Below are 26,253 nucleotides of genomic sequence, written 5' to 3'. Positions count from 1 at the left end.
ACTGCTATTCTAATGTCTGTTTACTTATTTAAAAAAATTGTTTATCAACTTCGGTCTTTCTTGAAGCCATGCTGTCTATCACTTATGTTCTAGCAGAAACTCCTCTATGTGATTCTTTATCAAACTCTCTAGGACTTTCCAACTATGGATGTTAAACTAACTGGTCAGTAGTTAACAGATAAAGACTTTGCTCCCTTTTTGACGATAGCAACCACATCAGCCTTATGCAAATTCATTGGTACCCTGCCAGTGACTAAAGAGTCTCCAATAATTAGAAACCGTGGCTTTGAAATAGCCGTGCTCAGCTCTTCGAGGACACGTGGATGTAATCCATCGGGTCCTGGTGCTTTGTCAACCTTTATTTTACTCAACTATTTTTCAATCATATCAAAGTGTTTAGTAAACCCGACTTTTCTCTATCACCAGTTACCAACCCAGAGACATCCTTTAGGGGCCTACATGCTCAGATCTGATCTTTTTGCTAGAAATGTATTTAAAAATGTTTGGGAGGTTTGCCTTACTTACCATTGCAATCTGTCCTTCATTTTTATATTTTGCACATTTTATCTGCTTTTTACATCTTTTGTTAAACTCTTTATAGTTATCAAAAAAAATTACAGAATCACAACTTCCTACCTTAAAGTAGTCTCGGTTTATCCAAGCCACTTGTGTAGCTAAGAGATGAAGCTGCTTAAATGAGCAGTAGTGTGACCAATTACTACTAACCTGGATAATGGAGAAAAGGCACAGAAAGCGTTTCAACGGTCTAGGCATCCTAGCAAAGTGTCAGCCAGTAAGAACCATCACCTAAAACCAGTGGATAACTTGTTCCCACTCCACCTAAAGCTCAAGTAAGCTGCAGTACTTACCATTTGTTTAAAGCGAAAATGAAGTTCTACATTCCAAAGCTGCAAGCAGTATTTGTACTAAAGGAGGGCCAGACAATGTCCATTCTGCAATAAAACATACCTGCCTGCTTGCAATCTTTTCTAAATGATTTGAGCATGCCAGGAATGTATTAAATCACTTCACAGTGGTTAGGTCAGGCCAATCCAGGACAAAGATTCCCACCATCGGGGGAGCAGAGGAAGATGGCTGTGCCGGCACCACAGCAAAGACAGGTGATATTTAAAATGATAGACAGATTTTTTTTTTTTATTGCAGAAGGGGCAGGTTGCATTTTCCCCTTTCGTTAAATCATTTCTGCAGAGCAGAAATCTTCACTCCCCAACAAGTACAAAAAGACAATCCTCTTGCAATCCCTCAATGAACAAGCTTTCCTCTAGGACACATTTTTTTATGTCCAAAAGTAAATCCTTGGAACCACAGTCCATACAACATCTTTATTATTCCCATTGGACAACTAAAACAATTATGTGTTTTTAAGTGAATATACAGAAGTCTTACAATTTTAGCAATTACAAGTGATTAAAATTTGTAACTTCTACTTTAAATTTTAAGGAAAGTTTTTTTTTCTGGTTGCAAAAAATGTGCTATATTTGTAAATAGACAAAAAAAGATAACTAATCAAGTCTTCAAGATAAATATTGCCCCTTTACTAAAAGAGTCCCAAGGCAGACCTGGAGAAGTCAGACAGCTTTACAAAATCCCCTTGTTAAACAGTCAACACTGAAGGGTAGGCGTTCTATAAAACGGGAGCCTGCAATAAGGCATGGTGTTTTAACCCTTAAAAGGGCTTAAAATGTAGCATATTCAAACGCTCTTGCAAAAAACACTACATTTAAATAGACAGGTGCCCTTTAGAAGACCATGGTGGAATTAGCCACTTTTGTGATACCGCTACAGCAGTGAGCCATGAGCAATATGCTGTACAGCACAATACTAAGGGATGGATTGAACATATTATACTCCATTTAACATATAAAAAAGACATAAGAAAAACAAAACGAACAGTCAATGCTTTCAGCAAATGAAGAAAAACGAAGGCAGATTAAATGTTACAAAACAAAAAAAATAAAAGGCCAGACTGGTTGTTATAACAGGATCTTTGTATGAAGACTCAGTATTTATAGATTGCTTAAGTGCAACAAGTGATAGAGGGCAATAGAGTTTTCTGATATGCAACACAAGCACTGGAGTATTCAGGAAATAAATCTCTGCACATCTGCAGATGGGCCATCTTCTGAAGAGAACATGTCTCAGAAAAAACGTGCACTTATTCCTTCACACCCTTTCATCTTCTGAATCGTCTGAGGCTAAAAACAAACAAACAAAAAAAAAAAAAAAAAAAAAAAAAAAGTGTTTAGAGGCATAGTACAGTTATCACAAACCTTCCTGACATCTTATTGTATGGTTAACAGACATGAATGTTGAATTGACAAATGTTTCCCAAGTCTATTCATTTTGCAAAGTAAATTCTCATTAAGCTTTGAGAACAAGGAAGTCACATTTTGCATTGGGGTAACAGCTCATTGGAAACTGTTTAATTTTATTGTGTTCTTTGGTGGATAACCGCTCTTTTGCCTTTAAAGGAAGCTTAAAATCTTGTATCCAAAATTGGAGTGATTAATTTAGAACAGTTCTGCGTTGCTTAGAAGATTAGGACCTGCCCACAACCTACAGCATCAGACAGCTTGCTTCGAAAAGGGAGCAAAGGATAAAGCAAGTATGCCACCTTATTTTGTCTCTAGGAAACAAAGCAACCCTTACAGTGTCAAAGGTACAACTGCCCTTTTTGTGCATTGGTAATATTGCCAACTTACTATCCAGATCTTCCATGTGTGCTTGAAGGGTCCTGGCAAGGTTGATAAACTAAGAGGAGAAAAAATAAAATAAAAACAAGGTAACCTAAAAAAGTTTAATCAACCTTAATACATTTCTGTCTCAAAATAGATACAGGAATGAAAAGACAAGAATCATGCAAAGGAGACATTTTAAAAGGAGACATTGAACCTCTGCTGCTAAGTGTTGACACAAACCTAAAACAAATATACAGAGGAGAATGAAGGAAACTAAAGTCAGGAGCAGTCCTTGTTTAGCACAAACCATACCAGAAAAAAAAGTTTATTTAAAAACAGGAAAAATTGTATCTAACAGATTAAAAATGATCAATTCTGTATGCAAGCACATTACATAGATTGCCTGAACCAAAACCTCCATCAGCTTCTGGCACCCATTTAGATATGGTATCTGATATATAACAGCAAAAAGATACCTATTGGCTAACCAAAAGTTACTCAGGTTGGGAAATATCTAATTCAGCTTTGCTGTATAGTGTTTGGTGTTCTAGAGCTGTCATTGCCCACCTTTTGGACCCCACTGATCACTAAATTCACCAAATCCTTACTGCGCATGCGTGGGGAGCTGTGTGTCACTCAAAGGGGAAGAAACTTCACAGAGTGGTGTCATGATGCCACTTTCCCATCCCAGGCCTGAGATACAACCCACCCACCATCCTGGGCCTGTGATAAGAGAGTGGGTGGGTTGTGTACATATGGGGGAAAGTTCGCAGCTATGGCCGGTAAGCCCCCCAGCAGGGTCCTTCTTCTGACACTACTGGGGGGTGCACCAGCCAGAGCTGCAAACTGCCAAACTTCTCGCTGTTCTAGAGCAGCCTAAACATAAAAGGGCTTTGTGAAGACCTGAAAAACAAATACTATATCCAAATGTCAGAGTATATTTGCATGTTGTGCAACAGAAAGAATGGCCCTTACATTGCTGGCCACTGGAAGAATGCAATCTTTACAAATAAAACCAAAAATAATTGAGTCACATAAATTGACCTGAGGCAAATTGCTCATGGCTCAGGGAACCCCTAGTAATCTCAGGGGGGAACCCTAGTTGGGAAACTATAATGGTTATAGACTGTAGTCAAACAATCCTAAAAGGACATACAATACATAAAGTTTGTAGTTTTACAAATTATCATTGGATTAATATTCTTGGTGTTTAGACAAGTCCTTACACTCCCTCCTTGTATGCACAATTTCTGCAGAGTACTGCAGTTTTACCATGCACAACATTTCTAGCCAGTGGAAGCAGTGTACTTTATACCAACAAGTGTTCTAAGATAAGGCATTAAAAGCACAAACTCACTCTAACCCGAGTGTTTGCTTCATTAGCTGCCCCCAGCATGTCAGAGAAGCGCTGCTCACACAAGTGCAGCAAGACAACCAGATACAGTCCAGAGCTTATGAATTCATATTCAGCCTGTATAGAGAAAAAAAAAAAACAAAAAAAAAACAAAGGAAAACAAAAGTCAATGCCTAGGTCACAAAAAATGTATATTCCCCCCCACTCTACTTTGATCCAAAGTTCATGTAGAGCCAAGCTAAACTAGAAATCCTCCCAATTAGCAGCTTGCCAGGGACCAGACTGCCAAGACTAGAGGAGGCTCACCTGCTCCTATAGTGAACTTTAGCTAGCAAGGGTGCAGAGACTGACAATTTTTATACAGAATCACAGTGTGCAATACCTCGCCAGCAGAGAATAAATAAAGTGTCTTATAATTTTGGGAACAACTAATACTAGCAATCACATCTCAACATTTCATGAGGAAGCAGAGGGCCTGGGGAAAAAAAATTAAAAAAAAACTGGTGCATATGACAATACCACAGAATGTATTATGTGTGTTTTATCTATGCATTTTGAAAAAATGTAATGATTTTGGAGAGAATGATGTATTCAGCAAATTGACATGCAGTGTGCCTTGAAAATCCCGAAATTGTTGAGTGTACTTAATGAAATTATTGGGATGCAGCAAAAAGGCAAAAATATTCCCCCCTGATATAATACCTAAGCCTTGCTAGCCAACACAATCATACAGAGATTCTGCAATTTGCATTATGTTATTAGTCTTTTGTAAAGGCCCTCCATATTTTGATTTTGCAACCTGTTCACTTATGTGCACCAAAGAAAAAGTTCCAGTGTATTATCTACCCACCAGTTCAGGAAACATACCGCTTACCCAGAACACCTGACTTGGCAACCCCTGTGGTTATTAAGGCAACAAACGGTTGCCCTCTGTACCCAACACATTAAAAGAAAAGGCAGTGAACCAAGTATACTTTTGTCATTCTGCTTATGTGTCAGACTACACCTTATAACTATCTGCTTCATATAAATACTTTGATACCTAGCTCATACAGGATTATAACCTTTGTTATTAGGTGCACCAGGTCTCAACATTTGTGAGTTAAGGTTTCATTTAATAGACTGTAAATGTCATCCTATAACAAAAACACTATGAATTCACATCTCCTCTGACCACAAATTATGGATTAACTTTTAACATTGCAAACACCTTTCAAAGAGCCCTAAGAAAATCTCTTTGTTTGCACGGTTATGTAGCAGGACAAATTCAGCCTTTGAACCAAGTGCTGCTTAAAGGAAGGTGTTTCAAATGCCAAACCTTAAAGGCTACACTTAACAACACTTATCGGATCAGTGTGTGTTAAGAGTGCAAGTACTTACCCTTTCATTTGCATGTGCCTGGTAAAGCTCTTGAATATCAAAGTCTTCCAAGTTCAAATTCAGCTTCTCTTTACACAATTCACAAGTAGTTATGGTTTCCAAATTAGAACCTAAAAGGCAAAAAACAAAAAATGTCAATGCTCTATCCAAAATATTCTAAGAATGAAGGGAAGCAATGTAGCAACTTCTACACACCAGAGTTGATCTTGGCATGTAGCCATTTCTTCATACAATCTTGGTGGACATACTGCAAGCTACCAGAACACTTGCATGGCTCAATAAAAGGATTGCTTGGACTGGATGCTCCAGTCTGACATATCCTGCACAGGTCACCTTCCTCTTCCTCAGAATCTTCTAGTAGCAGGCTGAAAATTAGACCGTTACATTAAAAAGGGAGAAAGCAAACCTTTCCATACACAGCTAGGTCATAGGCACACATTTTAGTATGAATCAGCATTTATCAGTAAATGAATATTTACTTTACCAGTTCTAAACATCTAAAACTGAATTACAAGTAAACCACCAAGTATCCAGATAAATACATTTAGGTTTTAGCTTTAAGTGACCAAACTATGAACAGGAAACAAATAACCTCAAGAATTGAGTGGGAAAATGTTAAGACTTACTTCTATCTGAAGGTCTGTTGGAAATTTCTCCACCCACCCCACTTACATCCTGCCCTGAAACAAACCTCCTCTAAGGGCAAGGGTAAATTTGTCTATTGGAGTATTAAGCCAGTCAGGGGTTCCTATTCTGTTCCAGTCGTATCTAAAGGGGTTTTGAATCATTAATGTGTTATCTGGTACTTAGAGGATGCCTATTTATTTATGCAATGAGAATACAGAGCAGAATAGGAGTACCAACAAATACACAGCAGGAGGAAGGGAGACCTTGACCCTGGTTGGTGCTTCTAGTGCTTCAGACTAAGCCAGGCAGACGAAAAATAATGCAGTCAATTGTTTAGGGGAACTAGGAACATTCACAGAGAACCACATACAAAGCATTGCTTTTACTTCAAAATTGGCACACAGAGGGAAAGAGGCAAAATGCTGCCCGTTAAATTGATTTCTAAAAGTAGTCAGGATAACATCTCTACCTTTCTTTAATTTTCTTTAGCTTCTCAGGATCCCTAGAGGAGTCTTGAGGCTTTTCATTTTCTTCTCCATCACTTGTCCTACCTGAGGGAACAATATCTACAGTTATCATGACATTGTCCGATAAGGAATTCACTAGTGCAGCTGGCACTGAGAAGTGCAAGAGAGAGTTAGGAAGCATGCCTGAAATTCCTGAATTTCTCCTACTGAAGAGTGTCTCCACTATGGCAGCGGCTGAATTACTGCTAGGAGAGTCTGACGACAAGGGAGAACTTCTAACTGCAGCAGCAGCACCTTGAGGGTTGCTTTGTGCTTCATCTAAAGAAGAGTCTTCTTGTGATGCCCTTCTAAAAGAACCATGTAACCTGCCAGTTTCAGAGGTAGAGGACGCTCTAGCAGTCTCATCTCTTCCTTCCCTTCTCCTTCTGGAGAACAGTGGTGTGCATCTATTCCTGAAAGAGGATGGCAGCCATGATCCTGAAGTCCTTGTTTCAGAATCTTCTGACCTGTAGCTTTCAGCATCAGAATCTGAACTCTGATTTGGAGACACAGATGACAATCCCCATCTTCTCCTTCTAAGAAACGCAAATCCCTGAGATTGTTCAGAAGGCCTATTTTCTAGCACTTCACTGTTGGCAGGGATGGCAGGACTAGGTTCAGGAGTAACTGTATGTAAATTTGAATGTGCTTCTTCTGCTTCTTGTGACCTCCCACTTGAAGAATCTTGGCTGGATCTTCTAGAGAAGAAGGTGGAAGACATACTAGATGCAAGACGAGACAGGAGGTGCCTTGTTGTACGCCTGCCATCGCCATCTGCAGTTTGGTCACTTCTTGGCATCTGTGATGAAGGCGAGATTCTTCCTGAAGTACTCCGTGATGTTCCATCATTTCGGCTTGTAGAGCGATGAACCTCAGAGGAAACATCCCTTTGTGGAGATCGTAGGTCTCTGTAAGTTGTTGTTCTTGAACTCCTGCTTGAATCTCTTGTAAATGAAGGGCTCTGTGAAGGCAACTGGCGGCTGACTGATGTGTTGAGTCGGACTGTGCTTGTCGCTTGAGAATTGTCTTTTGGTCTAGCTCCTTGTGCATATGAAGAAACTCTGTCCTGAAGATCTGCATCAAAAGATTATTAAAAAAACATCAAAAGATAATTATTAGTTTTAGTTCCACAAATTCTAAGAAAAAAAAAAAAAAAAACTTCATTCTTTGGAAATAAAACAATACCTTTGCGCTGTCATATGTAAAATGAACATACAAAAAAAATGAGGCTTCAATACCTGCAGCACCTTTGAGCTAGCTTCACCATAAATGTGCCCCCAATCCAATTTGTAAACCTTACTTCTTGAAGGTGGAAGTCTGAATCAAGCATATCACTGAATGAATTCGGTTTTACCAAAATCCATTCAATTTTACTTCTGGAACATGCCTCAAAGAGACCATCTCCTGCAATGTGTCTACCTAAAACCACCAGCCCCATCCAGATTCACATTAAAAACAAACTTTTCCCAGTGAATAGTGGAGACTACATAATTAGGTACAAATTAGATTTCCAGAAAATTCACCAAGCAAAGTGAACTATTCCTTGTAGTGTCCTAGTTTACATGGCCAAGAGAACATCCCAACGTGATATTAGAAAATCATCTCTAGTATTTGCATAGTGATCAGTAGAATATTTTGCCAAATGAAGCAATCATGTTATCAATCCCATTTAAAAAAAAAAAAGCCTTGGTCCGATGACTAAAACCTGCAACCTATTGGGAATTTGTCATCACCTTCTCAAGAAATAAGGCAATTTAAATCTCTCCAAAAGGAGACCAAGCTTAGAAAGTCAAGAATAACCATACAGTAATTCATGCTTTTCAATTTGCCATATGAAAGGTTGCTGCTTCCATACATTTACATCCATCTTGCCCACAATCCCCCCCGGCCCCATTTAGAGTAGCTACGTCACCCAGTCGCACACCTGCACAGTGCGCGATCAGGTGACATAGAAAGAAGCCAGAAGATGAAGAAAAGGCACCTGGTGCTTCCTCCATACTGGGGAGAAGGCAGATGACAAGCCCAATTCAGGAAAGCTCTGGAGGGACATGCATAAGTTTAGGCAAGTTTATTTTTCATTTAGTACTGCTTTAACCCAACGCATTCCAAGTATAAAAGTGAAGGTCACGTAAAAGTAGCAGGTAACAAAAATGAGCCATTTCACATTCTGATATAAGGACATCTTGCAATGCTGTTTAGTGAATTCTGTATCCTCAACTTCAAAAAATTCAATTTTTGTTAATACATTAGTGTGCACAATCCCACTCACTTACATGATTGAGTGAGGTCACCATTTCTATGCCCATAGTCACTCAGCTCATGAATAGATGTGTCTGTTCTTCTGTCCCGCTCCCTTGACAATTCAGACTGAAACATCATTGAAGAAGATGTCCTAGGAAAGCGTCCATACCGGCTCTGTAAGTCTGCCAACAAGAGGAGTGAGAATTTGTCAAAATGTGAATGCACCAAGCAAGAAGCTACAAAATATGCAGCAACTTTACTAGGCTCACTTGAAGTATATTATCCAGAAACTACAATATTTAATACTAAGAACTGATAACTTGACCTCTGTAAATTGCTAGTGCATCTAAAGTCAAGATCAATAACATAAAACAATGCAGCCTAAAGTGGACCTAAACTCACATTTTCAGCTTGGGCATCTGGATGATATGAGCTCTGGTTAAACTGATCTGTAGGACGGATAAACAAAAGTTAAACCGGCAAACTGTCAAACTGCAGCCTCCTCTCCATTGCCATGGCAATGGAGAGCCCAGGGGGAGGGGTTAGAGCAAAAGGCTCATGGGAGATTGTTATCAGTCTTAGGAAAAAAGGCACTAAACTTGCTGACCAATCAGCACAGTGAGTGTATAAGTACATACAGCTAGTTTACTTGCCCCTCACCCCCAAATTGATCTTAGACTGCACAAAGACATATGACTATGGTAGGGACATTAGTTTGCGAGTTCTCTTTGAGGGACAGCTTGTGACATAACTATGGACTTGGTACAGCACTGCGTAATATGTTGGTGCTATATACTGTGTAATAATAATAATAAATATTAATAATAATAGGGAGAGGGAATCTAAAGTCTACAGAGACTATTAGTTATTAAGTAAACTAGGAAGGATGGGTAAATTTATAATGAAGTCAGTCATTAGCCCTTATATAGTAAAACATTAGAGGTTTATAATTCCTGTGCGCAACATTTTTTTGTAGAAACCAGGTCAATTCATTGAGAATTCAGTAATGCTTTAGACCAAATGTATACCTCAAAAGAACTTGAAAAGCTGACATTAAGGATCAGGTTCTGGTATTTAAAAACAAAACAAGTTTGCCCCTGCAGCTTACAATACGATTACCAATATTATGCCATAAGTATGATGTTAACACAAAAAGCACCTGTTTAGATTAGATATTGTAGCTTTCCTAAAAAGTGCCCACTAAAGTTACTTTATGTACACAGTTTTTGCAATGCACTGCCATTCAGAAAATATGGCCCCAACACAAATGCGCTTTACATTGCGCTGCCAAAGTGCCATATGCCCATTTTATGGCCCTTTGTGGTACATTGATTATGTTAATGCACCACAATAAACCAGGCTGGTGTGAATGGGTCTTTCAGGTAGCCCCATACCTGGAGTGGAGGTGTAGCTGGAACTTGTAGTCCTTCCACTACTAAGAGGGGTACATCCAGAATAAGACAATTTGGGTCTCTTGGAATCCCAGTCCTGTTGACTGCCCAACCCAGTGTAAGTGCTTTGTGACCTCTCCAAAGGATCATACCAAGATGGTTGCGATGAAGCTGTGGACTGAAATGAAAAAGATAGAGGGGAGAGTGTTTAGACATAGGAAGAATCTGTTTTAAGAGTTTCTTTTGATATAAGTAGTCTTAGGTCAGTGTACCATTTGTAAAGAAAAAAAAAATTCTTAACACATGCAAAAGTACACTAAAACTTCACCCAACCAATCAGGACCAAAATCAAAGTTTCGGAAATGATTAAAGGGGAAAGATTTTGGCACCAGAGCTGACAGATCTTGCATCTCTGGAGATTAGGCGTGTACATATTTCCATTTTAGGACTATTGTGCCCAAGTATCTTTCACTATTCATTAACGATTATGATGAAACTAAATTTCCACTTCAAAAAAAGTTCCACTTCCCTGCCTGACCACAGATTTTTAAAGAAAGGGATGTTCCTTTTTGCAGTAAGTATTCTTACCTGCCTGATAGCTCAAAATTGCTGAGCTGCAAACACAGCTCAGAGTAGTTGCTAGAATACTTGGCACATCTCAGACCTGCTGGGACTAAATTAACTCCTAAATTAACTGTCACCCAAGCCCAGCTCAAGATGGCCAAAGATCACAACAAGGTTGAGAAGGAAGATGGCAGTGCCTTCCAAAGAAAACAAGCAAATATGACAGGGTTTAGTCCTGCTTTATGTTCAGATCTACTTTACCATTTGTGGGTTAGGGGGGGGTTTAAATTTTGAAAGCAAGCACATAATACATGAGACATATTGGTTTGAAGTTACTTACAACCCTGCTTCTGTTGCCCAAGAAGCTCCCAGATACTGGGCGATCATATGTCCCTGAGCATCGCTGATAGCTGGATGAAGGAGTTTTCCAAGATGGTTCAATACTCTCCCGCTCTCTAGAAACCCAATCTCGAGTTGAAGAACGCAATGGGCTGGAGTCCTAAGAAACACAAGCACCCCAAATAACACAAAATGAAAACAATCTAAATGTTATTTTCCCTCTGCTGCTCAGCAATTACATGACCTGGCAGGTTTCTTGGGAGATCATGAAACCAAAACTATTCAGAGAACACCATTTGTTATGTGTGGATCTGATAAAAATAAAATGTTCTCAAGAAAGGAATTGGAAGTATGACAGATCTTGTAAGTACACGTAGGGTTTTTTTGTAGTATGTTATTGGATAGTTCATTTTAGCCAAGTGCTTATCTTAAAAGCTTTATTAGGTGTAAAGATGTGCAGGTTTTGTAAAGTCATGATTTATACAGAAAATACATTCTTTAACCCAGAGGCAAAGAGTCCGACAGCTGCTTGTAGAAGCTGCATTACTGCGTTACCTTGTCTTTTCCAGGGGTAACTGCATCACCACCAGGCTTTCCTCTCGAATTTGTAAATGAATAGATCAGCTTTGGGTAAAACATTCTAGTACTTTTGGGTGTTCTAATCAGAAAAGCTGCAGGCCTCAGAAACATCCCCCAAAAACATAATGTGCCTATTGCAATGGATGTCTGGAATGACACCTTTGATCTATAAAAGATATAGTAAATACCGATAAATCTGCAAGTGCCACGGAATAATTCCATGTATCCCTACACTGCCACTGTTATTTAACACAGAAGCAGATACATTAGCATTCCTGCCTGTTATGTGTTCTTGCAAATGAATTAATAAATTCATAAAATCAGGCCCTTCATGAAATCAGTCTCATCTGACTAGACAACCTTTCTCTAGAGAGCCATGTGTTTGAAAATCTACCATGTACTGTTGGCAAACCCCCAACATATTGTCTTATTTTTCCTGAAGCAATGGCTTTTTTTGGGCCACTTTCATAAAGCCCTGCTCTGTGGAATGTACAACTTACTTAAAGTGGTCTTATGGGTAGCTACTCTTTGCTGTGTATATTTGAAATTCCTTCAACTTATCTTGCTTCTTTGTCACATCTCAGAATAAAGCCCTTTTTCCTAGTGAGTAGCTTGGTGGCTGACCTTCTCTTCAGGTTTGTAGCAGTGTCATTCTTGCATTTTGTTATTTTGGATTTAAGGGGTATTTTCAAAAAAATTAGATTAAACCTGATCTAAGCAATCAGCTGCATTTACAGCACAACTGAATATTAGAGGCCGTAATAAACATAATAGATGATACTTGTTGTGAGGACATATAGCGGAGACAATAAAAGTTAGCTTTAATGTACATAAATGTGCAGTATTACTGCTGCTCCATTAAATGAGTACACCAAGAAATCTTATAGAAAATCATTAGGCACCAAAATTAATCTCACTGAAGCAGCACAAATACATATCGCTTTTATAAGGTCAACTGTGAATGTATGTAAACCCAGAAAATGTCCCACCGTCATTCTGGTCCATTAATATACCATTGAAAATATTTTAGCATCATTGACCGATGCAAATACAACAGCTGGTAATCATGATAGAATTCTGATTAGCCAATACTCATTCTCAATTGACTGTGCCGAATTCTTAGGAGCTTGTTACAATCTTGGAGCAACAACGGAGCTTAGCATAGGGCAACAGGTTATGTCACCCTGGTACAGCTGTGTGGTACTGACAGAATCACCAAGACAACTATTAAAATAAAAAAAGCAAACTAAAGCAACCACCACAATGACTGTTATATAATACTAATATAATGACTGCAATATAATACAGTTTTGTGCTTGGGTTTAAATACACTAAGAAAGAGCTAAGAGCTCTTTTCTGTTTTAGAAAGAGTGGGGAAGGGTTAGACGTTCTTGGCCTGACACTTTAAGCACAGCTTAAAAACTTGGAAGGGGAATGCTTAAACAAGACTTACCTTTCAGAAAAGCCTGAAGACGTGACGTGGATCCAGACATTGCCTATGTGGCATGAATTGGTATCTTTCAGTACAGCAGTTGATATTTTTATGATCCACACTGATGGAGAAACCAATTCATCCTTTGGAGCCTGTGAAGGGCCACAATCTTAGGACCAGATTCCCGCACAAATTACCAAATAACTCCCTGATGCTGCCATTCCCATGATTTAGGAGAGCAGTACAAGCCTTGTTAGACTTCCATCATTGTCTAAAACACAATTTTAAAAAGACCACAACTGAGCAGCATGATCATATTGGGGTATGCTGAAGATTTCAAGATGAGCCACATAAAGCTGAACACAAACCCATTTAATTCACAGCAACATACAGTATAGTACATAAGCTTTGTATGAGCCAGATGTCTTTCTTAACCAAGTTTTTGGCTTTTGGGTAGCAGAGGAATTGCAGTGACAGGTCTTGATACAAAAAGCTTGTATACACCTGGAAGAAATACACAAACCAGACCATGATTCCAGCAAGAGTACACATGCTTCTTGTATTTAGGCAAGATCTGCTTAACTCAGATTACAGCTTTAAAGTAAAAACATTTTTGGGTTAGTTTAGAGAAGGGAATGGTTAGGATAAGTGAGTTTTGTCTGTTCTGACAGAAAACTTTCCTACACTCCCTGACCCAAAGAACAGGAGGATCATCACAAAAAAAAAAAAAAAAAAAAAAAAAATGCCCTTCTACCCAGATCACAAGAAAAAGCATCCCCACTGAAGATTTCCCCTCACATCCTGCTCAGTCAAATTCTGAATTACCTACACTTGTACCGGAGAAAATTAAGACCAAGGGTGGAGGTTTCCACTGGAGATGCAAACCAAAAGAAGAAAACTCTGCACTTAACAGATGTTTTAACCATTCTACCTGCTAGCTAAAACAATTGTTTTTACATGCACTTTAAAGCAATTCCAATGGTTACATACCAGCACTTTTATGAATTGTATATATGAAGTTTATATAGAGGTATTATAGTTGCAAAAAGGAATTCAAAAACTGCAAAATAGTTCAAAGTTACACAAGTCAATCCCAAAGCCAAAAAATGGAAGATAAGACAGTGTGGTATTCAGCTTGTCCCCCCTCCCTTAAAACAAACCTGTAAGTTGTTTTTTCAGAAGGTCAGCAGTGGCAACCTACATATATTTAGCAGGTTTCTTTTAATGAAGGGAACATTCAGGGAGCAGAAGCTCAAAGCAATTACCAGTCACAAACATCTGTTGTCTTTATGCGTTTTATCTACTACAGATTACTAGGCCTGTATATAAATAATGCTGCACAATAAGGACTTCAGCATGCTCACCTGAAAGTCTGAGTCACGTCTCAAAGAGCTATCGCTTGTGCGATATGTTTCGCTTTGAGCTCCTAACCTGCCAGTTCTAAACATCCTGGTTGTTAAAGGTGAGGAATGGGAAGGCTGAACTGTTATCCGTCTGGGCAACCTTGATGGCTTAGGTTCCATGTTTCAATCTAAAAGACATAAAACACGGGTAATGAACACATGTTTACAGGATAAACATACATTATACAAGTTTACATGTACAATATAGGCACCAATGTTTTGTCTGAAAAAGTTACCAAAGTGACTAAAGTGTTCAGACCATGAATACATTTCCTGACCCCTTTACTATGCGGCCCCAAGCTCAGTGTTCTCCTAATCCCTTTTAGCCAGGTGCACCACCCGGCACACACGTACATAATAGACAGAAAAACTCACCTTAATTTAGTGTTTTTTTTTATTTTTTTATTTATTTTTTTAAGTGCAAAATCCTTAAAATAATTGCTCCATAGAGGGTCTTAACTCCCTTGTAGAGGATTTTAAATAAAAAGGTAAAAGGCCTTTGCTATTCAAGTGCTATACTTAGTTCAGATTATCTAGGACACTGCAGCAAGAAGGATAGTGAGAAGGTCTGTGTCCGTTTCAGGTTGCTCTGCAGGGAACACATTGCATCAGCCTCTGGTGTCAGTCTCCCACAATCCTACCAAACAGCACAACATGCTGCGATACTGGTGTTTGTGGAGTTTAAGTGACAGCTAAACTCTTTTAGGATGCTCTTACTATATATTACAATACTCTGCCAGAAGTTTAGAAATATGGTTACGAAATTGAATATTCGGACAAAAATGTTCATTTAAAAAACCCTGATCTGCATTGTATTTGTAAACTGAGAGGGTTTGATTGAAAGTGGCACTGCAAGGAAAAGTTTTAATTTGGCATTCATATACAAGAATATAATCGTGGGTGGGTTCAGAAAATCAATTTTATATAAAAAAAAGCCTTTATTGCTCAGAAGTTTGTGGTGCAGATACCGCTTTCTTTCAAATGAGCTGCACTTACAGTTGATACTTACATGTAGCCTATAGGTACTGTATAGTGTGGTTTGTGAGCCATTTAGTGCGGTGGTGCAAAATGTTTAAATTCTAGAGGATTAAAAACCATTACAAGACAAGGTGCCAGCCACCAGGAGAAACTGTTCCCACCACTAGTGAGTGTGCCCCAGGGCTTTGCTTTGTTCATGTAGCAGATCACACCAATTAACCAATGTGAGGCAGATGTACTAACAGGCATCCATACTAAAATGTGTGGAGGTCTGTACCCACAGAGATGAAATGCCAAAAAACAAATGGAGTATTCACATGTCCTCATCATAGGATGAGGCCCTACACCAAGCTTGGCAATGGCAGCCTCAAGATTTTTTTTTTATGCCCTCTCAAACAGGTTTCTTTTCAAAGGCCATTGTTCTTTATCACCATCCAGTATCATCTTCTTGCTGTACAAGTTATATAACTGGTGTTTACATGGCATTGCTCTTCCTGTGCCAACATCGCTCTAGAGTCATAAACACACATGTAGCTGTTTACATATCCTGCTTACCAAGCAGAATGAGACCAGCCAAGTCAAACCCTTGGCTGGTCACTAATAAAAAGGAATGTTAAACAAAACTGTCTGGTGTGTGATACACTGCAGAGCACTTGTACTGCCGTATTTCCAAAAACGTGCCAAAGTCACTTAAATATTTTATAAAAGAACAAAAAGTTCCAGTACTCACAACACATTAAATTAAATATGTTCTGTTATGTGATGTGTTAAAAAAAAAAAAAAAAAAAAAAAAAAAACAGAAAAACTGCAGCAATAAGAGCTTGCCCAACATCCTGAAAAACAAAAATAAGGAGTACCTTTCCATATCATCCTCTCATTTTGCTCTTTAGAGTCCCAATATTTATCAGCACCACAACAGTTTAAAAGCCGTCCTTTCCCTTGTTGGAGACCACGGAAATACACTGGTTTATAATCTATGAACAAAACCCAAATATCCCCCCCCCCCCCTTTCCCCTGACATTTGACATTTGTACAGCATATAGAAGGAAATATATTGTGTCACATACACCAAACATTTCTGCCCTTCCTGTGAAGGTCACGCACCACTACTGATGGCACAAGTCTCTGGCCAAAGGGAGATGTGGGCTTTGCAGATATGTCACAAAATTAGTCATTTGAATTGAAAAGGCAATGCTGTAATTTAGTCTGCTGAGGCTGCACATTTTGACAATTTGTGTAAAACTTTTTTTACGAGTGGCTTATAAGGGTACATCTAGGTATACCTGGTTGGCAATTAAAAGTGCTACACAAAGCATTATCTACACTCAAAACACAATACATCACCTCTAACCACTAAGATTAGGTTCTTGTATTTGCTTTCCTGCAAATATCACAATTCCTGTCCCAGCTTTGATCACTCCTTCACTGCTCCATAGATGGAACCAAAGCTGCCACCGAGGATAATCCTCAAGCTGTGCCTGCCTTTGTTTATCCCATTACCTCCATGTAACAGTATGAAGTCCAGAACCAGAACTGATCACTGACACCAGCTGTCAGAAGTGCAGATGCTGCTTCCTTGCACCAGTCACTTGAATGCCTCCTAGATTGCCTGCTGTGGGGAGCTTTGCCAGATCACTCAATCACAAGCAGGGCTGAACCTGCCTAAATCTTACAGAAGTAAGACACTAATTCAATTGAGTTGGGCCCTTGCTTTTAATAGATTTGAGAAGCTATAACCAGGGTTCCTTCCAGAGGTTGATAGGGGTTCCTTATATTGTGGATGACTGACATATTTGAAGACGGTTGAAAAGTTCTGGAGCCAAAGCCATGTGGAAGGGCCAGTTGTGTCTCACACGATTGACATTAAGGTTGTCTAAAGGTGGCACTCTAGCCACAACGACCGTGAAGACGTTTTGTTTCGCTGACCACTACTACAAGAGTTCACCCCATGACTCCTGATAAATTAGTTTTAGCAAGGGCTCCCTTGAGATCGGAACTGAATTTTAAGGCTAGGCAAACACGTCAGATGATTCTCGTCGGGTAATTGCCTGAGGGCTGATAATGGACGAGAATCTGGAGTGTGTACAGCACTCGTCATTTGTCGTTCATGAACCTGTCCTAGCAGATCCATGAGCAATGAACATGGAGCTTTTGTAATGAAAGTGAAGGAGAGAGAGAGCGCAGTTGGGTGGCGCTCAATCAATCTCCCCCCTCCATAGAACAGAACAAGGCTGGACTAGACCATTAGAACAAAAAATAGATTTAAGTACATTATTAAAAGTCACAAGGTGTAAGCCTAATTTAGTTCAGGCAGGTAATTGCTATTGTGTCCTTACATAAAGTTAACATGAAATTTATTAGCACAATGTCACCTTATTTTCACACAGTAATCATTTAAGGGAAGCGGAAACAACCCTTTGTATATATTGCACAATTTAATTCCACGGCAAGATTTAGAGTATCATCTTTACATCAGTAAAGATAAATCTAGTAATGCATGGAGGTCTCAATCAATAACGACAGACTTTCATTCCCCATTTTACTAGCAGTAAAAAATAAATGCCTCGGCTCAAAAGCAGAATTTCCTGTTAAGGCACTAGGTGACAAATAGAGTTTTACACAATCATGTATACCAAATAGAGTCATCAGCAATCCAGACATGAAGCAGTATCATAGCTCGACAGACAACAGCCTTAAACTTAAAAAGGAAAGCTTAGCTTTTCCTTGACATGGAAAGAGGACAGATCCTAAAACTCCCATACGCCATCAGAGCCAGAAATGTTTAGGAATTACCCGTAAAGAGTCCTAGAGAAGTTTTCTTCCGCCGAAGAAGGGTGCAGGATTCCCAAGAATGGGGCGGTGAGTTAAATATAAACAGCCTGAGAGTGAGCAGGCGCAGCACAGCTCTCCTCTCTCCAGGCTAGGGAAAGGCTTTCTCCCCTTTGGACATTTGATCCCCTACACCAGAAGCTTCAGAGGAAAACAAACAGCTCTTTCTCAGAACAAGCAGACACAGGCCCAGCAGAGCAGAGGACCCAAACCCTGCTAAGTTTGGAGTCTATTCATGATGATCAAGACATCTGTGTTCCCATATTAATGTTTATTACAAGGGGCAAAAGAACAGCAGTAATACAGCTCAATCTACACACACAAAAAGACATCACTTTAGGCTTAAAGTGCATGGGACCCGTTAATTTCTTAACTTGAATTGAGAAGTTATACATTTTACTTCTGTCCTGGAGACTGTTTATTAAATCACAATATTTTTATTACTACTCTGGAAATGCTGATTTTTTTCCCCAGTGATCATTACTAAAGTGAACAGGAATTAGAGCTTGTGTCAACAGTCAGACTCACGAGACCATTTAGAATTTACTAGTGGATAGTTTGCAGATAACCTGACCAGCTTCAAGTGTGATATGTATTAATGCAGATTCATATAAGGAGTGCCCATTTAACAAACAAAATCCCATCAACACAGGACTTTAATCCATGATACTCACCTGTTCCCCTTCCCTCACAGGGCATTGCCATCTTCTGCAAAATGATCTTCAGCCATCTTGATTGCCTGGGCTGGGATAACATGCATTACTAGCATACAGAAAAGGTGGGATAGCCAGATATCCTGACAACCAAAGCTGACACCGAGCATACGCAGCTCAGCTTTTTGCCAAGTAACCCAGAGCAATCAGACAGGTGGGTGGAATTATTGCTGAAGGGACATTACCCAACCCCTCCTGCAATAATGACCTGCCTGATCATGGATACTTTAAAGTGAACATTTAGTGCTGCTTTAAAAGACCAACAAATGAATCAAGCAGCACTGAACCAGGAACCAGGCAACATACTAAGCAGTTTGTGGTGTGCAAACAGCCCATCAGAAGCATAGGAAATAATTTACATATATACACCGCAGAGCTCTATAGATAACTGCATTAGCTTCCTGATTTCAGCTTCCCCTGCTTAAATTCTCACCTTGTAATCATGCCAAATACACTCACTGTGTCTTAGGGTGACCGTTCCTATAGATTTATGAAGATGCAACGTTGTTTACGTGAGGATAGATGTATTTGCTTGCTATACCACCTCTCCAACATAGTGGGCTGTATTCTGTAGCCCACAGGGAGAGGACTGGCATTTGCAACACAGGCACTAAAAAAATCACAGTTGCTTTCCCTATGAAGAGCAGAATATTGGCAGACATTAGCCTTGCAATAAAAACAAAATCCACATGCTTCTAATCTGCTAACAGACTAAAACCAAATTGTTCAGACGGACAAGTCCCCCAGCGGCTGTAATGTGGCTGCAAACACCATCTGAGTCACAGGAAGGGTTGGGGGGTATATTGACAACCCTTGTAGTAAACTACCCATCCAAAACTCAGAAGGCAACCAATTGCTAGCTGCAGCCTGCCAGTCTGAACAATTACGTAGTCACTGTTGTGATAAACCCAGTTTACTTGCCTCTCCAGAGCAACAAGGACACCAGAGACCTTGGGTCTGATTTTCCAAATTTATTGAAGAATGGAGAAGACAAACCATTCCAAGAGAACCTATATGATCTAAAAAAACTAATAGCTTTTAAGAGTTTTTAAAAATTGTTCTATTCTGCTATGTCATTTAGGTGGGTGGCAGCCCCTGTATTTTGACCCAACCCTTCAGTAACCACCCAAAAACAGCAAGGTGGTGCAACCCAGCTAACATTGACTGCCGAACACTGCATAATATTAACACTTAGGATAAGATCTATACAGAACAATGGGTGGCAGCAGAGCAGTATAATGTGAATGGAGAATGTTTTGCAGCCATGTATTACAGATATATAGCTCTTTGCAGATGGCATTCATGACTACACAACACATTTAGAACAGGGCAGTATTATGACAAACACGCATTTGCTTTGATTTTGAATTTAACAATACAAAATTAGGAAAATAGGAGGTTTTTTTGCATATCAAAAAGTTCTTCATATGGAGTCTGGTATATTTTAATACTACCCCATTACTGTCCTGTGCGATTGGTGCATATCAAATAAGATTTTCACAGTGATAGTCAATGTGAGTAGCAGTACATGCACAGCATATGCAATGCAGCAGACATTAATCCGTCCTTTTAAGGGTCCATTCACAGGCACTAAGCCACCAGCCTATTAGAAAACCTGCCCACTGTTTATGTGAACAGGGTAGGTGAATCCATATGTTGCTATGTGAATAGATGCTGCCATGCTCAGTCATTTAAAATTTTAACAACCCTGTAGCAGACTCCAACAGGCATAAAAAAATGCCATTTAAAAAAAATTGAAATTTTTGTAAAAGTTTTTCTAAGCTTGGAAACAAACTAAACTGGAAGAATCCTAAAGCTAAAAGTTGACGGAAGCTTCCAACACTGCCAAGTTTATGGCCAGCATTAGGCTTACCAACGGGTGCAGCCAAAGCTGAAAAACAAGTTACAGGCGTTGACATTTTACAAATGTGGGACAATGCTGACACTGTACAAACCTTTTTCATTGCAATGAAGGACAATCTCAGGCTATTCCATAATATGCTCACCTCTGCTACTAATGGAGCAATAGTTGGATGTGGACCTTTGTTGCCTCACTTGCTATAATGAGAAGATTACCTGGCATGATTTGCATTGTAGAAGTGCATGTCAGATGAGCAAAGGAATTCCTGAGCACCCGATCACAGCCAAGAGATTTGATACCACAACAGTGCAAGGTCAAAAGCGTCACATTTCAACTAAGGCTACATACACACGTCAGATGATTCTTGTCCAACTTTTTTTTCTGAAACCTAAACTTGCTCTTAAACACTGTAAACGCATTAAATTTAGGGGACTCCACTAAAAACAGGCAGAAAAAAAGACAATACAAGGAGGGTGAAAGAGGTAATTTATTAAACCACTCATACACCAGATTAGCCCAAATGACCTGACTCAGCATGAGCAACCTGATCTTTAACACATTTGGGTACAGTCCAACCATATGCAGAATGATTTTCAAGAGTGATGCAATCAAACAAGCACTGCTAGGGGCAATTAGGGTGTGAAGACAGCAATCAGGAGACAGTTATCACTCCCAGTGATTTTCCAACACAAAATGCCCCTTATTAATAAAAACAGAGCATTAAAGATATCCTGTGATCTAGAAAGCATTATATAGCATGCATGTAAAATGCACTAGCTTCCTGTATATCATTTGCACTGTTTGGTCAGGGGGCTATGTAAAGTAGTAATCATAAGAATTGAACATTTTTCAGATTTTATGTTGTCTGATATTTTAGAACACAGAAATTTCCAAGAATAAGAAATGCAGATAGCTCCACAAAGGCGACAACAATCTACCAATGACAGTTTCCATCAGCATAGGAGCCCCATAGGAAGACATTCCTTGTGCCCATCTCTGTGCCAGTGTCAAACATCATAGAACAGAAGGATTATTTCATTCACCCACATCACAATTCCCATTATCCTGTCGGAATTTGAGAAATTAGGCTTTTTTAGTTAACCAACCCCTCCCAACTCGTTCTCCCACAATTACTCCCCTTTTATACTAAACTCCAATCTGAACTCCAGAAATATACCTCTCTACGGCTGGGTTGGTTTGCACAGGTCAACACTCTCAAAATGGATATAATTCCAAAGTTATTGTACCTGTTTCAAACCGTCCCAATCTATACCAGCCAATGATCTACGTAAATTGAACAGTTTAGTTCGCCATTTGTGGCGGACGAGGTGCCCCCGGTTGGCATTTTGTACATTGGCCAAACGGAAGGTCGGGGGGGGTAGGTGTTCCCCGATATTATGTTTTATTTATCGGGCATTGGTTTTAGTGCATGTGGTGGAGTGGTTCAACAGTGGTGACTCTAAAAAATGGGTGAGGAGAGAAAACTCCCTTCAACCAGCAGCTCCGGCGCTGCGGGTTGCCGGCAGATCAGCCAGGGGACCTTAGGAACTACTGGAGCCGGAGCCGCTGGAGCTCCGGTGCTGCCCCTTGCAGTTGCTCCCCTATTTACCGCGGCCGCAGAAGTATCAGGGAAAGCTCCCTGAAGGAAAATTCCTCTCGTCCGCTATGCATGCGGTGGAGAGGGATATACCTTCAGGGGGCGTTCCCTGGCGGTGGGCAGAGCCATTAGGGGGGAGTCCAGCCTAGTGTGCTCCCTACCACCCGATAAATGGCATAGTGGCCATAAAACTTTGCAGACACCTGATCTAGATGGTACGGTTGCCCGGTGGACCTACATTGTTTTTCCGCTCAACAGTCTGATAGATGCTGGCACTGCCATACACAAAGAGGAACACTACTTCACATATTGTGGGAATGCCCACTTATATTTCAGTTTTGGGAGTCCATAATCCATTTGAATAATGTGTACCGAGTCCTCAGTCCCGAATAGTCCCAAAGTAACACAATGATCCTGGGCTCTCAAACTTATTAGGAAAGGCCTCCTACGCCATTTTCTCACAGCCTTTATCCTGCGATCTTGGAAACAAATCACGGTTCCTTCCATAAGCGATTGGGTTTTAGAACGCGAGAAAACACGTCATATGGAAATGCTGGTGGCAGAGGATAACAACTGTACAGAACAATTTAAGCGGACATGGTCCGTATGGGACTGGGTAAAGGAATCCCCTCAGATTCAATCACATCAATGCCAAGACATGTTAGTCATAGAACTTTTAGTCCGGATGTTGAGAGTTGCCACCCAAATGTTCCCCCCTTAGAATACTTTCCCTACCTACCCCCCCAACCTAGGGTTACTTTGTTGATTGTTATATTTCTGTTTATGACTGTTAATACCTATCAATGTCCATCAGGGGTCCAGACTAAGTGGCTCTAATGTATATAGCCACGAGTTGGCAGTACCCTTCGCTATTACTATGTCCACTGCCAGGTGTGTTTAGATCATTTTTGTTTCAATCTTGAGGGGCATTGCGATATGTACTACAGGCACCAGGCCTGTAGCTGGTTTTATTTCAAGATTTATGTTGAATCCTGATGGCTATATTGTTTAATTAGGTTTGTTATGTATGTTTGCTATATGTACTTTTGTGATATGTTGTAATTTTCTGAAAACAAAGAAAGACAACTGAAGAAAATAAAACAGAAAAATTGCTGCTGCCACCCACATATAGTCATTAACTGCATCTTAAACTCACAAACAATATTTTATCAGTTGGTAGGCACGTGCAATGTGATGAGCATATTTGCTTGCAAAGCCTCTTCCCAGCAAGAGCACCATGTCCCTGGCATTTCTAGGTAATCATTTATAAAAGTTTCAGGTGCTCTTTTCTCCAAAGCCAAACGTTAGGTATGTTACCTGGCATCTCGTACAACTAGTTCCAGAGTAGAGTGCTAACATACCTGAGATGTACACATTGCAGTGTAAGCACCATCGTTATCAGTTTATTGTACTTTGTAAATTGTTGCAGTAAAAGGCCACCAATATATAGACCCAATTCATTAAGGGTACACATGAAGAGCCTACACTGGCAATAGCGGAATCTATTCCTTCAGCAATCTCCTCTTATGTATAGGCATATCAGGAGGATTCAACACGACAATATTACATAAATTAGACGTTCCCCTGTCACTTCCACAAACATAAGGGCTTTTCCCGATGTATTGTTGCTCGGTAGCTGGTAAATCCAGAAAATAAAATCATGGAATTACTGGCATAACTCTTTCAGGGATTAATTTGCAGCCCACCTTATCTAGCCATTATTATTAACCTTATCTTTCTGTGTTCTCCCAACCCCTTTTAGCTGGTTCGCCCCACCTGGCACGTTTTAACCACCCGACTGTTTTTTGGGTGGTTAGTGAAGAGTTGAGTCTCAATACAGGAGCGGTCACCTGCCTACAATTTCTTCCCACCCAGCTTTAAAAAAAAAAATTCTGGGTAGAATACCATCACTGGTCAGCACAGGTCCAATGCAATGACAAACTGATATTCTTTAGCCAGGTCACAATAACATGTTGCTTTGCTGAGCATTCCATAAAAAAAAAAAAATATAACACTCTGCAATTACACACATTGTAACCACCACAATCCATCAGTGCCAGATTCTACATACCTTACAATCTGATGGTATTTAAATCTAAAGGAGATTCCGCAAACATGAGAACCCAGCTGGATGCACAAAGTACTTTGCTACCTGTCTAACTTTATTTTGAAATCCTGACAGACCAGATATTTACGAAGTGGTGCACAGAGCTAATCATTACATTGCTAGGGATGATCCCAAAATAGAATGATCTGTTAACAAAGTCACATATGCAGCTGCAAGGAACGTAAACCAATACAGCGATCAGTGACTTTACAAGTGGGTGGAGATGACGATTGCAACTTTAGTTATTGGAAATCAAGCACTGATTGCTATTGCACAAAATCTGAACATAATTGGTGATCAGATAGGAAAAAAAAAAAAAAACGTGGTAATCTGCCAACCAATCCCCTTTTCTTATCTAAAGCTAAAAAACAATTGGTAGCACTTTATAAACAGACTCACCGGAACTTAAAGTTGCTCAGCGCTACACCAATGGATACTGACAGGTGATGCCAACATGTGACTATAATCAAGCCGTACCCATCCACCATACAAAGCCATATATAAGCCTGACAACATCAGCCTAACGTGGCAACAAAATACCAAAGAAACAATTAACACAGCGACTCAGAGGTTAGCACATTGCAGCGCTAGGTGCCAGGTTCAAATCTCAGCCAGGGTACTATCTGCATGGAGTTTGCAGGTTCTCCCAGTCTTTGCGTGGGTTTCTCCTGGGTTAGGTTCATTGCCCCCCCTCAAAAAAAAAAACAAAAAAAAAAACCTTAAACTGTATTACAGACATATGACTGTGGTAGGAACATTAGATTGTGAGCCCCTTGGAGGGACAGCTAGTGACATGACTATGGACTTTGTAGAGCACCACGTAATATGTTGGTGTTATTTACATACTGTGTAATAATAATAAAGTTAGGTGTTGACACCGTGTATAGGTGACAGGTACACCTAAAACCTCAATTAGCAATGGACAGGAAACTCTATACTTACATCTAGATTTGCAAAAAATATATTTTACTAGACAGCAACCAATTCTAATATTCCAGATGCCATGCAATTCTTTATGAATGCCAGCTAGGATCCATACAGGGTTTCTGCGTTACCCCTATATAGGATCCTAGTTATAATGGTAGAAGAATATAAAGAACACAACATGGACAGCTCTTCTCCATTACAGGCATGGTGACCACACCTTTCCCAGGATATGCATACATATATTCCATATAGTAGGGGCTCAGCATTCCCATAATAACACAACATTAGTGGTTTAAGGTCTATAGGAGCCTAGCAGCTTCATACAAAGGGGACCGGGCACAGCCATTACAACACACATATCGATTACCACACGAGCCCCCTCTTCTATCTACACCTCCTAGGCCCTAAAGCACTGGACAAGCCTACAAAACAAGTGACAGGTGCTCTTTAAAGCTCAGGCTCGCCCTCCTTCTCAAAACATACATAATGGGAAACATGACAATATGGAGCCCACGGAGAGCCACTTCCTGCTCCCCTATCGCGGTCACCATGACACCAGGACCAGCCGCAGCTGTCAGTACCCCCGTCTCACCCTTCCAAATTCTGCTTCTCTCGGCCTGCCACAGCCCGTAGGAAAAATGGCGTCGTCTTTTTATGGCATTCGGGCCCCAACACGCCGGTCAGCTGACATAGATACGAGTAATAGCTCACCGCCCTTCTTCTCGC

At 40.0% G+C, this 26,253-nt stretch overlaps 1 protein-coding gene across 8 annotated transcripts; it reads right to left on the bottom strand.

Annotated features, from left to right (window-relative positions):
• Positions 1–1,324: 1,324 nt before the first annotated feature.
• Positions 1,325–26,253, bottom strand: MARCHF7 (membrane associated ring-CH-type finger 7). 8 transcript variants are annotated; one of them, XM_072418228.1, is made up of 12 exons: positions 26,120–26,253; positions 14,477–14,643; positions 11,103–11,261; positions 10,202–10,376; positions 8,840–8,989; positions 6,711–7,640; positions 6,530–6,611; positions 5,629–5,798; positions 5,434–5,543; positions 4,057–4,170; positions 2,724–2,772; positions 1,325–2,216 (listed from the first exon to the last, which is right to left on the bottom strand). In XM_072418228.1, exons 2-12 carry the CDS (start codon positions 14,633–14,635, stop codon positions 2,185–2,187), a joined length of 2,130 nt encoding a protein of 709 aa, XP_072274329.1. In that variant the 5' UTR covers positions 14,636–14,643; positions 26,120–26,253; the 3' UTR covers positions 1,325–2,184. The 8 variants fall into 8 exon arrangements, with proteins under 8 accessions (XP_072274329.1, XP_072274323.1, XP_072274328.1 ...); XM_072418222.1 differs by having other exon boundaries at positions 6,530–7,640; XM_072418227.1 differs by having other exon boundaries at positions 4,063–4,170; positions 6,530–7,640.

This window comes from Pyxicephalus adspersus, chromosome 7 (genome assembly GCF_032062135.1).
Source record: "Pyxicephalus adspersus chromosome 7, UCB_Pads_2.0, whole genome shotgun sequence".
Taxonomy (NCBI): domain Eukaryota; kingdom Metazoa; phylum Chordata; class Amphibia; order Anura; family Pyxicephalidae; genus Pyxicephalus; species Pyxicephalus adspersus.
The sequence above is the reverse complement of the archived record's forward strand: the minus strand, read 5'-3'. Positions and strand labels throughout refer to the sequence as shown.